Genomic DNA, 13,959 nt, shown 5'->3' with positions numbered 1-13,959 from the left:
ACCAACACACAGTAAATGTGTACATCATATATTGGATCCTTCTTTGGAAATGTCCAAAACTACTACACAGCAAGTGCCTGGGGGGGGGGGAATCAGAGTGTCAGATTAACAGCTCTGACCGTTCCTTCCCCTTTCTTGAAATATCTGTGGAAATCTAAATTGGGATTAATGACTAATGGTTTCCCAAAGTGATAGCTTGTTTCTCTAATTTTGGCCATCAGATCCCTAAGCATGCACACATGTGCACAAAAGGTGCAAGTTTGCGTGCATAGCAAAGTAAGGGCAAGATTTGTGATTCTTATTTTTAACTAAACTGTGAACTAATATGCATATGTCGTGTCCACTGTGTCTACAGTACACAATTTCCAGGTTGTGTAGGGTAATAATATGATCAATTATTGCTATTGACATGGATTTTTAAAAAATCCTCAAATGTTTTTGAATATTCACCATTTGTTGCACGGCTCTTTTTTTATTGGATACTTTCCAACTACAAGTCATCCCTGTGAGCTAATACATGTTTCTGATTAGCAAACAGGATGACCCATTTATCACACATTGATAATTAATTGCCACAATTGACAATGTTAAGTATCACAATGCACAATGAATGCATTTTTGCAATATTTCCAGGTGATTCATAGTGAAACCAGAACAAGCCATGATGGTTTTTATGCATTCACAGAAATCTATCATCTCCCCCATAACTGCACTTGACACAAATACTTGCTTTCTGCTACAAAGCACCACATATTAAAAATCAAGGGACTTTGCACCTCCAACCAGTTCTGCAAGGTCAGAACAACAACCTCAGAAGACTGAATTGGAAATAAAAATATTAAAATTTGAACACGTGAATATGAAAGCTGGTGCAGTGCAGTGGCAAAGCTACTGAGCTATGAACAAGACAGACATTGTTTCAAATATTTCCTTAGCTGTAATTGGAGCCGGCTCACCCAGGAGGCAAGGTGAGGTGACTGCCTCGGGTAGCAGGATCCACCGGGGCAGCAGATCCTTCCTCCAAGGAATGCCTCACCCGCTGATGCCACCACCACTGCCGCATACTCCTTGGAGGCTAGATCTGCTGCCTCCTTGGCTTTAGCTACCCTGCCAATGCCACCTCAAGAGCGGCCTCTTGGCAAATAGGAGGCGCTGTTTGCCTCCTCCCACCCCTAGGGAGGAAATGGTAGGGGCTGCCATCTGGGGTCTCCTAGGGTCTGCACTTGCCCAGTGTGATTCAGAGCAAACCCTCCCACCCCCACATACCCTTTGATTCCCACTTCAATTGTGCTGCAACTATGGTATGGGGATTGCCCCATTTTTTGCCCTGGGGTAAAGCCTCTAGAGGGGTGCCATTAAGGTCCCAGCCTCTGCATGTATGTACGCAAATGTGCGTGGGGGGTTACTAAACTGGGTCTTCAACCTGGGGGAAATAAAGCCTTGTTTCACCCGTGGGTGTGATTGATTTGATCCCCCACCCTCACTCATTCCCAGGTTAGAGCTTCACTCACCCATTTGTCCCCGATGTAGATTTTTATCCTCCCCCTTTGTTCCTGATGCAGATCATCATTCTCGCCTTTTTTTCTTGGTCACGGGGTGGCACCATTTTGCAGTTTGCCTGAAGTGCCAAAATGTCTATGAACTCCATAAGTAGGCTTAGGGAATTCACACACACACACACACACACCCTTTTTGCAATGATTTGACAGGGAGTGCAGACCTTGTTTGCCTTATAATGTGACAACTTTAGCTTGGCTCTCAGCTGTGAGAGGATTGGGATGTGAGGAAGCTCCCAGTGTTCTTTTCTGACCCTAACTCTTTCTCTGTGTGCCAGCAGAACATTCTGGGGCAGATCCTACTTAGACATAGCTTGGCTAGTTTACGAATAACTGGCTGTAGACCTATAAGATCCATGTTCTCCGTCCACACTGTCATCATATATCTTACTGTTTTAAGACCTGCCAGTCAAAGTGCAGTTTAAAGATAGAGAACTATAAGAAGGGAGAGCGGGACCTTGAAGCTGCCTATTAGTTATTAGTACCTGGACAACAGACTGAACAGATACACAGATTACCTTGGCACAGTTTTCCTCACTATGGTGAGATGGATTGCATTTTTATTTAAATTAGAATAATTACTTCCGTGATTGCAACTGTACATACAACGTTGTATGCAAATTGGTGTCCTCTTTTGACCTTTTTGGGTGTGATGCATTTCCACATTCTTTGTAATTTATAAATGGCCACCCTAGATCACATCTCCTACACATTTGAGCTCCCTTGAAGATGAGGTGTTTCTGTCCCTGCCATGCTCTCCCACTTGGCTATTCTCTCCTGGTTAATCACAGCTTCCATCAGCTTTCAGTTCAATTTCTAATATATCAAAGACCACAGATTGTCATTAAAGCATGTCTGGACCTTTTTTGAAGCCAGCAATGTGATGGGAAAGGAAAACTTGCCCACCTTGCAAAAAAATAAAAATATTTTTAAAAAACAAAATTCCTATTATGTCAAATCTTTATTTTGTTCTTAAGTGTAAGGTATATTCATATTAAAAGGTACCCCTGCCCGTACGGGCCAGTCTTGACAGACTCTAGGGTTGTGCGCTCATCTCACTCTAGAGGCCGGGAGCCAGCGCTGTCCGAAGACACTTCCGGGTCACGTGGCCAGCGTGACGAAGCTGCTCTGGCGAACCGGCACCAGAGCAGCACACGGAACGCCGTTTACCTTCCCTCTATAAAGCGGTACCTATTTATCTACTTGCACTTAGGGGTGCTTTCGAACTGCTAGGTGGGCAGGAGCTGGGACCGAACGACGGGAGCTCACCCTGCCGGGGGATTCGAACCGCCGACCATGCGATCGGCAAGTCCTAGGCACTGAGGTTTTACCCACAGCGCCACCTGCGTCCCTTGTTATTAATATTATTGAGATTTTATTGTCTTCTTATGTTATGCATTACAGTAAGCAGCCTCCTTGTTGTCGTTGTCACCTATTTTTGTTACCATTCATTGTATGTTATCCAGTTCTACTCCCCGCAACCAGAATTTTAAAAGGGGCAGAAAGGTCAGCCTTGGGCAGATCAAACCCTCTGGGTAACTGAAAGTAGCTGTTTGGATCTAGCTTCTATTTTTAGTATTTTTAATTAATATTTTGTATTTTGATATAGATGATTAGATTTGTTTTATGGGATTTTATGGGATTTTTTGTGGATAAGAAATAAATGGGCAATTTTTTAAAAACAACCCATAATTTGTAAACGATGCACTTAGTGTGTAGAATTATTATAGATTTGTACAGCGATAGTAACGTGTCCAACTCTCTCCTGATGAAATTAAAGGCGCTTAAAGGAGCTTTATTTTGGTCCTACATTATCTGTTTGCCTTCTGCTTGGTTCAAACCATTACACTTAAGCTTTTCACTGTTTGTTTTTAATTGATTGGATGTGTTTTTATCAGAAGTATATTGTAATCAATGGTGAAGTTCTGCATTGAGTGGATACTATTTAGAAAGTACCTGCATTCATGCGCAACTGTTCTGGGAGCTTTCCCCAGTTACATCAGCACCTCTTCTTTGATAGCAACATACTCTGAATTTTCTAATGCATTAAAGATGTTCTTTGAGGCATTTTAGCTAATTTGAACATATGAAGGTGTCTTATATCTGAGTCAGACCTTTGGTCCATTTAAGTTAGTACAGTCTCCTGGGTATACTTTCCTCAGATAGATAATTACTGCAATTGACATGGAGATCTAATGTTTGTAAAGTGTGTGCTCTTCCTCTGTTTAGTGATCACTGTGAATTAATTACTTCAAGCCACAGTTTTCAGTAACTGAACTGATGTAATTCTTTGTGAAACAAGCTTTTTAAAACAATTTGTGCTCTTTTATGTATCACAAACTGACCCTGGATCAGTCTAACACAGGGAAATCTGTAGATTATCTTGTGGTTTATAAATGCAATGAATGACTGTAATAATGAGATAGTTACCAGATGCGGGTGGACATTATTTCAAACTGCTCATGCTTTCAGTAGTTTTAGTGCATTGATGGGGAATCTGTGGCCCCCCCAACTGTTGTTGAACTCCAAGTCTCATTAGCTCCAGTCAAGATGTCGGGAGTCATGGAAGTTGTTGGTTAGCAACATCTGGAGAGCCACAAGTTCCTCATCTTTGTTTTAGTGGAAAACACTGAAATAAATAAATAAATAAGGGAAATTGTACCATTTTCATAGAATCTTGGAGAATTTAAAATACAGGCAACGATTGATTTGCTTGCACCCAATTGATGTGTGATCGTGCATGTGCACACAGCGCCAAACCCAGAAGTGACCCTAAAACATCACTAAAACATCAGGATGAAATGGGGGCAGGCAAAACGGGGGTGGGGCAAGGTGGAATACTTTATGTGGGCCACTCCAACATGCACAGGGATATGGAATGTAACCCCTGTGCAAAACAAAGGATTGCCTGTACTTTTATATTCCCTTTAGAGGTAACAACCTTCTCAAGATGTTTTACAAAATAAAAGCATGAAACTGTAATATACAGTGAACTAAAACAGCATTAAAATAACAGCATTAAAAACAACAACATCAAAATGACTATTTTATATAATAGTAACTAAAATTAGGGCTGTGCACTGGATCTGGCCAAACTCCAGATCCTGAACCAAATCAGGCCTATTTGGATTGACTTGGGATTTGAATTGAGTTGAAGCAGCCTCAGTTCACCCTGGGTCAGATCAAGTCCACCTGGAGCTATCTGGCCTGCCGAAATTGGATGGTCTGGCAGTGAAGAGAGAGAAGCAGAAGGCCTTTCCCCCCCAACCCCCCAACCAGATGTTTAATCAGGGTTTTAAACCCTTATTAAACATGGGGGCAGTTGAAGAATTAGAGTTTTAAAATAATTAAACAAATTTCTTTAGGGGGGAAAGGTAGAATGTCATTTTTAAAAGTTATTTGGGAGGTTTTGCTAAGAGTTCAGCAGTTCAAGAGCACATTTGGCCAAGTAGTGCTACTGTAGTAACCTTGTTCACTTGTTTTGCTGGGTTCTATGTCAAGTTCCCTGCTATCCAAATGGATGTTGCATATAATGGTTATGATACATCTTACATGAAACGATCAGGTGCTGTTTTCATTCAGTGACATAAAGGACTGAGGAAGTTAATGCCTTAGGAAAGGATTGGTACTTCTTTGATCAATGCTAGCTATTTGATCACAAACTTGTGGTTTTAAATCCTACTTTTATGAAGGCAATGATTTACATATGAAAGTAACTTACTAATGCAGGAATTTGATTCATTTGTTTTGAAGAAGTTTGCACCCAGGTCTTGAGAAGTAAAACATTTGATCCAAAGTCAAAGCTGTTCCATTCAAAGCGGAACTGTGAACACCTAGCTTTAAACAAAACAAGAATCTCTCTCCAAAAGAATGTAAAGAGATGAACGCAATGTAACAAGCATTCCAATAGACTTATTACCATATGCATCAAATTAGGTTTAAGACAATAAATTAGTTCCATAAAGGGTGATTAAGAGCCAGGACATTATGTAACATAACCAGCATTCCCGCCCACTCTTGAAATTTCATAATCAACAATACTTTGTGGCATTCTCCTTCCGCTCTACAAGATTGAAGACATTTAAAATGTTTTGACATAAATTTCCATATTTTCACAATTTGTGAGGCTTTATTCCAAACTTAGTATGCATAAAAAATAGAAGACTTTGGCCATCTTCAGATGCTTGCATCCAGTGTTTAGCAGACAAGAATGATGACAGGCATAGCTCATGTGCTTATTCCCACAGGCCCCCTCATATGTTTACTTGAGATTGGGGATGCAGGTGGTGCTGTGATCTAAACCACTGAGCCTCTTGGGCTTGCCAATCAGAAGGTTGGCGGCTTGAATCCACTCAATGGGTTGAGCTCCTGTTGCTCTGTCCCAGCTTCTGCCAACCTAGCAGTTTGAAAGCATGCCAGTGTGAGTAGATAAATAGGTACCACTGTGGAGGGAAGGTAAACGGCATTTCCATGTAATCTGGTTTCTGTCATGGTGTTCCATTGTGCCAGAAGCGGTTTAGTCATGCTGGCCACATGACCCAGAAAGCTGTCTGTGGACACATGCTGGCTCCCTCAGCCTGAAAGCGAGATGAGCACCACGCCCTATACAGTGGTACCTTGGGTTACATACGCTTCAGGTTACATACGCTTCAGGTTACAGACTCCACTAATCCAGAAATAGTACCTCGGGTTAAGAACTTTGCTTCAGGATGAGAACAGAAATCGTGCTCCGGCGGCGCGGCAGCAGCGGGAGGCCCCATTAGCTAAAGTGGTGCTTCAGATTAAGAACAGTTTCAGGTTAAGAATGGACCTCTGGAACAAATTAAGTATTTAACCCGAGGTACCACTGTAGTTGCCTTTGACTGGACTTAACCGTCCAGGGGTCCTTTACCTTTTTGTTGTTGTTGTTGTTGTTTAGTCGTGTCCGACTCTTAGTGACCCCATGGACCAGAGAATGCCAGGCACTCCTGTCTTCCACTGCCTCCCACAGCTTGGTCAAACTCATGTTCGTAGCTTTGAGAACACTGTCCAACCATCTCCTTTATGTTCGTAGCTTCAAGAACACTGTCTAACCATCTCCTTTACTTAAAACTGACTATGATGAATGCCTGAACAGGGCTATTCTCATGCTGTTATTTAGTTTTTGAAACCAAGGAACAAAAGAAAGAGTAATGTAAGCAAGTTTTTCATGTTAAGAAAAGAGTCTGCATTGGAAGGGAGAATCTGTCTTAACACTAACAGATGTTTTTATGAGACATAGACAGTTATACTGAAAGATCTGGTTGTTAACTCTACACATTTGTCCAGGTCCCAATACAGTCCTGCCAATTTGGATTCTACTCTCACACTTGACCAGAAATCAAACAGGCCATCTGTAATATGACAGAGTTTAAATAAGGTTTTGGATAGATCCTTAGATTGTAAGCCCCCTTGGAGACAAACTATTAACATTTAGAAAAGTTGCTGTATGCCACTCTGAGCCTATGCAATAGAATGGGATATACAGTTGCAATCAAAATTATTCAACCCCTCACAACTGCACAAATACAACAGGTGTTGTCTCAAGCACACCTGGTGCAACTAATCAAAGGCTTCATTAGTTGCACCAGGTGTGCTTGAGCTGAAACACATGAAATACCTGAGCTGGGTTTGCTGAGTGTTAAATTTGGCTGCATGTTAGAAATATGGCTAAGTCAAGAGAATGGTTCCAGAAGGTAAGAGAAGATATCATCACCCTTCACAAACAAGGAGCAGGATACAAAAAGATAGTGAAGGCACTATCTTTGTTCCTAGAGACACCATTGGAAGCATAGTTCGCAAGTTCAAAGTTAAAGTAACACTGGTTACACTACCTGGACTGGGCAAAAAAAAAAAGTTATCTGCAGCAGCAACCAGATTTCTGAGAAGGCAGGCTGGGGAAAATCCTCAAATGACTGCAAAAAAGCTGCAGCAAGACTTGGGGGTAGCAGGCACTGGGGTTTCAGTGAGCACATTAAGGCCGTACTAAACACAGATTTCCATGCCAGAACTCTACACCACTACTGACCCAAAAGCACAAGAAAAGTTGGCTCCAGTATGCTCAAAATCATATAAATAAGCCACAGAAGTTTTGGGGTTCTGTTTTGTGGAGCGATTAAACAAAATTGGAACTTTTCAGCCCCATGGATAAGCGTTACATCTGGAGGAGGAAGAATGAAGCATATGCTGAAAAGAACACTCTGCCTACAGTGAAGCGTGGTGGTGGTTTGGTGATGCTGTGGGGCTGCTATGCATCCTCTGGCATCCACTGGAAAGAAGTGTATGAAAGGCAGGATGGATTCATTGAAGTATCAGGAAATCCTAGGAGGAAACATCATGTTGTCTGTGAGGAAGCTGATGCTTGGGCTTCATTGGACCTTCCAACATGTCAATGATCCCAAGCATACCTTAAATTCCCCTAAGGCTTGGTTGCAGAAGAAGTCCTGGAAGGTTCTACAGTGGCCATCAGTCACCTGACTTGAACCCCATAGGAAATCTCTGGTGGGATTTGAAGAAGGCGGTTGTAGCACGCAAACCCAATATTCTTGAACTGGAGATGTTGCTCATGAGGAATGGGCTGAGATTCCTCAGGAATGCTGCCGGAAGCTGCTGTCTGGCTATGCATCTTGTTTGCAGCAGGTCATAGCAGCAAAAGGCTTCTCTACTAAGTACTAAAGATGCTTGCAGTGAAGGGGTTGAAAAATAGTGAAACTGGAGAATCCAGTATAAGTTGCAATTTCAGCTGAATTTTTAAGCATCCATTGTGTTGCTATTTCAATTGCAAACAGCTGAAAGTCGGTAAATTTTGATAATAAACCTGATGGGAGTTGAATAATTTTGATTGCAACTGTAAATCAGATAAAGAAACTAGAGACTTCATATTTTAAACATTTCTTACTTGAGCTTCAAAACCCTTCTTTGGTAAATGAAACCCAACTCTTGTCCATATGTTTCACATGTTAATGACTTGTACCTGGAAAACTTAATGAGTGGTCAGAGGGAGAAGACTAGGAGGAGGAGGTGTCAGAAGCTGAAGAGGTAACAGGGTTTAGTGAGTAGGAAGAGTCTGTGGCAGAGAGCAGCCCAGAGTTATGCAAAGTTATACAATGTATAGTTATACGAATCAAGTAAAAATCATTTAAATACCATACATTAAGTCCGCAACTTACTTACACAATCACAACCTTATGCGCGGGGTGGGGGTTTATTCATTTTTTCCCCACCCACACCCCAGTGGTTTTTCTTCCTTACCGGCCTTTGGGAAGGAGATGTGAGAGCTCTGGGAAGGTCACAAGGGCCTGCAAAGCTCTCAGGGCCCTCCTGCAACCTTCCCAGATCCCGGTAAGCAGCCCTCCACATCAAGGGGAGTTGGTTCTGGGGGTTCCTGATTTTGTACAATTTTGCTTTGACGCACAGACCCTCGGAACTGAACCCTTGTGTAAGTGGCATGCTCACTGTGTAATGTGCGTGTGTGCATACTGCACATGTCTTTAGGTTACATAAGGCACATAATGCACAAATTACACTCTACCTCAAACATGCTCAGATTTGTGTGAGGGATAAAATTCAGATTATAGCACAAACCATAAAATTCAAATCTTGAACTTAAATCTATACTACAGTGTATAACTAACCAATGTTTTAAGAAGTTTAGCTGTGGGTGTCTCATAATTAAGCCTGTGCAATGGGCCCCAACTGCAACCCATTGTCTATAATGACTTACCAATTTGATGTCCTACTTCACTCTTACTAAACTCTCATTGCTCTCATCATAGGTATGAATTTTGCTCCAATCCAGAGAGACCTTTCATCTTGAAACCTGGGAGCACTACAGGAAACAGAATCGAAACCATCACACAGAAAACAGCAATAATAGAGGGAAAGAATAAGGTATGGTAATTTTAAAGATAAAGTACTTCAACCTTGGGTATTCGTACTATGAACTGTTTTTAAATGCTGGATGATTAGTTGCTGGAAGTCTCTTCACAGCTGAGAAGAGGTTTCAGAAATCAAATCCCAGCTTATTTCTGTTGCAGTGTCGTAGTCACATTACGGAAGTACATATTCTGTTCACAGTTCTTATGGATATTGGCCATGCTGTCCGTGCAAATAGCAGATTGGTCCCATAAGGTAGTGTGCCTTTGGTGACTCAGTAAGGGGCTGTTAATAATTAGCAGCAGAAGCCTCTTTTGATGCTTAAATTCTCATTTTGATGCTGTCTGGGACTGGATAGGACAAACATTATGTCTCAAATTGAACAAACTATTACATGATACCAAATCCCACCAGTACTGCAAACCTTAAAAACAACTTTGAATTCCAAGGCACACCATTCTGCACCACTTCCCACATATCTGGCTTTTAAGTTAATTTGTTAGTAGTTGCGATGCTACTTGGTAGTCACAAAAATTTGGAAAGGGTTCAGATAAGAGTCATGAGGATATCTGAAGATTTGAGAATATTATTTTACAAAAGAGACAGTTGGGGATGGTTTCAACACAATCTGAAATTTTATCCAGGGTGAGGCAATTCTGGAAAATACTGCAGAGTGTTTTCACACAGAAGCACAGTGACAGCCAGCAGAAGACACATGTGCTCCAGAAATATCCATGGCAATGATTTGCATATGGTCCATTTTGTATTCACTTGTGCTTCCTCTTTTGGTGCTTCCTGGTAGTGTATTATATTGTGTGTCTAGAGGACAATTATAAAGAGGAGAAGCATGTTCAAACTTATCTTGACTTAGCTGACTCAAGTGCTTTTTTGAGCAAATGATAGTGTTTTGGGGAAGAATAGTTACACATAAGGTGAAACAATAAATCAATAGTCTAAAGCAGGGCCAGGGGTCCATTGCCAAAGATCTGCATGTGGACTTCTGCTTTTCTTCATGTGGCCTAATTCCATGTTGGTAGAGAAGCCTAGAGCAGAAGAAAGAGTGTAGAAAGTTGATAGTGGCAGAGAGAGCTGAAACAGATGGAATCATGGAAGGAAAAGGGGAGGCGGAAGTCCTCTCCCAAGTGATCCACCCCTGAGAAGAAACTACAGATATCAGGGAACCTAATTTTGCATTAAACAGAAATGACAGAACGGACTTCCCCCAAATCGGGTGCCAAATCATACATTTGTTGCAAGCCCTAGTGGGATTTTCTACTTTTGTTTCAGGTTCATTAGTTCTTAAAACTATACTTGAACTTTTTTCTGATAAAGTTAACATACTTTTATGTAGAGCAGTAGAGATTCATTCAACTGGCACATCTGAACATTGGAGGAGGGGTGATACAAAGATGGCAGTGACTAACTGCTTTTTTCTGACATGAGTGATTCTATTGAAACAAAAGAAAAAGCTTCCATAGTTTTGAACTCGCTCTGACATTTAAAATGTTTTGGCAAGGGTAATGGTGGGTGGCTTACCAGCCTGAGTGTTACTATGGAAATTTCCCTTTGATCAGAAGTGATTTGGCAAGTTTGGTTCTCCTTTGAGACTATTTGTGTCAAGTTTGACTATTGTTAATGTGGGATAGAAGAGATATCAAATTCATCTTCTAACCAAAGTTTGTTAGACTTTAGTGTTGCAGACGGAGTTAAGCAAAATCCTATTTAATCCTAACATGTAAAAACACGGGTCAAATTTCTCTGTGAGTCTATGCAAGAAACAAGTCAGAAGGTGACAATAAAACCTGAAGAAATGTCTATGACTGCTCAGGTGTTTGGCTTTTCAGTATGTGTCTTACCATATTGGAATGAGACTTGTGTAGGCAAGAGTCTTCTTTGTTTATATCGCAGCAGTGCAGAATGATTCCAGCATGCCAGGGTATGTTTTGTCTTTTTGTGCTATAAATTAACATGGCTTCTCCTTTATGGCTGTGTGTACACACCATACATTGAAAGCACATTATTTCCCCCAAATAATCATGGCATCTGTAATTTCTCATCACAGAGCCATAATGCTCAGCACCCTTAACAAACTATAGTTCCTAGAATTCTTGTGGGGAAAATAATGTGCTTTCAGTGTTGTGTGTATGCAGCCTAAATGCTGGAAGTGAGATCCCATTGGGATGGGATATACTGACCTATCAGGCTTATAGCCAGTGGTGTATTGTAAATTTTGACATGCAGGAGATCATTGTTACAGTCTCCAAAGCCATGCCCAAAGGAGAATCCAAAAATACAGGCACCTGAACTGATCCATTTTATGGAAATAATACTCAGTTTATCAGGGGCACCATGACTGCAGTCCTCAGTGGTGCTTACTTCTGACTGTGTAGGTTCAATTGGAAAAACATGATGACCTTTAACAGAAGTTCTTCAGCCAGCTGAAATGTATTTATTATTCATTTATTTTATTATTTTTTGAAACAACTTCTAGATGAGTCTCAAGACTATATATGTGAAAACAATTAAAAAGAGTGCAAAAAAGACACTTGATTTAAACAATGCAGTACGAACACATAATGTATAGATCATTTCACCCAGCTGGAAAACCTTTTGAAAGAAAAATGTATATTGTTTCCCGAATGGTGAAAACCTGTTGTGCCTTAACAGGGATGCTGTTCCACAAAATGGGTATAGCCACACTGGAAAACCTTCTCCAAGTTGCTGTGGATCAGGGTTCTGATGTTTTAGGGACTTAGGTGGGTAACCTTCCTACAAGCACAATGACTAACTGGTAAGGGGTAAGGCAGTCTCTTAAGTAACCTGGCCCTGAGCTGCATCAAGTCTTACATGGACTAGTAGCAGATCAGCCAGTGTAGATCCCCCAGATAAGGTGTTATATGCTGGTAATAGTTTATTCTTACAACCATCCTTATTGCCATGTTCTGTATTAGCTGCAGCCTCCAGGGTAGCCCCACATAAAGAGCATTACAGTAATCCAATCTTGAGGCTGCTAATGCATGGGCAACTGTAGTCAAATTATTCATTTAGCTTCAATTAGAAATGCTAACAATCTTGCAAATAAGTGTTGCCATTTGAACTTCTAGTGTAAAGTAGTTCAATTATTTTCCTCATTCTCTGACTTCCTACATGCTAATCTTTAACAAATAACATAGGAAAGTCTCATTGTCACCTCATTCATTTGGCAAAACATGGAGCGTCTTCCAATTATCTTGGCACCCCAGGACATGCCTTCATTGCTACCTCCCTGGAAAAAAATCCTGGAGATGTCCTCTCCCGCGTGTATGCCCTCCACTGTTCTCCTGCTTATAGCCACAACTGTTTCTTTTTACACACAAAGTACTGCTGTTTTCTGAGATGGCAAGAGGGGAACGGCTGAATTCCCAGACCAGTGGAAATATTAGCACGGCTAATAATGAAATCTGCATTCAGAATTCCAGAATGTATTTTAAAATGTCAACCAACTGTCATTTAAAAAACTTGCCCAGATACAAGTACATGAAAGATTGATTCTCTTAGGTGTGATGTTGAGAGTTTTATGTTACAAAATAATTGCTCCCATTGTTAGCTACTTGCTCTTCTTATCTGTGGCTAATCACAAACAAGGGAAACATTTGCTTTGTAAGCAAACCTTCAGAGCAAGAATGAGATCTATCCTTGAGGAAATAGCCGGAATACCAGTTTGAAGTATGCCACATCTTAGTATTTGAGTGTTAGCAAGATTATACAAGTGCTTCATTTAAGAATGGGTGTCTGTTCTCATTCCCATGCCCTTCCTGTTTTCAGACAGTATGAGATTTGTCCTCAGAATCTCCTTCTTACACTACCCTCTAAGTAGTGTTATAGAACAGTGGTGGCTAATCTGTAATGTTGTTGGACTCTGATTCCTATCAGCCTCAGCCAGCATGGCCATGTTTGACATGATGGAAGTTGCAAGCCAGCACCATCTGGAGGGTCACTGGTTCCCCATCCCTGTTGTAGAAAATTTGATATATACTTCGCATGTCATTTTGTTTTGTTTTTAAAAAAAACAAAGCAAAACACCATCTGAATTACCTATATAACCATGTGTAGCGCGGGCGTGTGATTCTTAATACACACTGCAGTGAGACAAGTTAAAGTGTGGATAAACCCTCACAGCCTCAGGTGCAATAAGCTGCTTCCAAACTCTGCTGTTGTAGGAAACAGAGAGGTGGGGGTAACAGCATCTTAGGGCTCCACACAAGTGGTTTATAGTCTGCATGAGTGATGCCTTCATGTCCAACATGTTGCTCCCAGGCTACCAGTGGGAGGTGGGTGGCTGGTGAGTGGAACCAAATGTACACTTCATCAGGATCAGACCTATGTGAGTCTTCTGATCTCCTTGGCCCTTGGCCAGTGCCTGACTTGGCTGATTTTTGCTGCTGACCAGGATTGCATCTAACATGTTAAAGCCAGGATACAAAATAGTAATATTTTTTTAAAAGTTAAGAATTAACTTCTACTCTGTTGC

At 41.2% G+C, this 13,959-nt stretch overlaps 1 protein-coding gene across 3 annotated transcripts in view; it reads left to right on the top strand.

Annotated features, from left to right (window-relative positions):
• Positions 1-13,959, top strand: part of FLT1 (fms related receptor tyrosine kinase 1) — a 139,794-nt gene that overhangs the window by 69,058 nt on the left and 56,777 nt on the right. For all 3 annotated transcript variants that reach the window (XM_053385957.1, XM_053385958.1, XM_053385956.1), the window contains one exon: positions 9,350-9,464. In XM_053385957.1, coding sequence (XP_053241932.1) covers positions 9,350-9,464 — 115 coding nt within the window. The remainder of the gene's footprint in view (positions 1-9,349; positions 9,465-13,959) is intronic.

This window comes from Podarcis raffonei, chromosome 4 (assembly GCF_027172205.1).
Source record: "Podarcis raffonei isolate rPodRaf1 chromosome 4, rPodRaf1.pri, whole genome shotgun sequence".
NCBI lineage: Eukaryota > Metazoa > Chordata > Lepidosauria > Squamata > Lacertidae > Podarcis > Podarcis raffonei.
The sequence above is the reverse complement of the archived record's forward strand: the minus strand, read 5'-3'. Positions and strand labels throughout refer to the sequence as shown.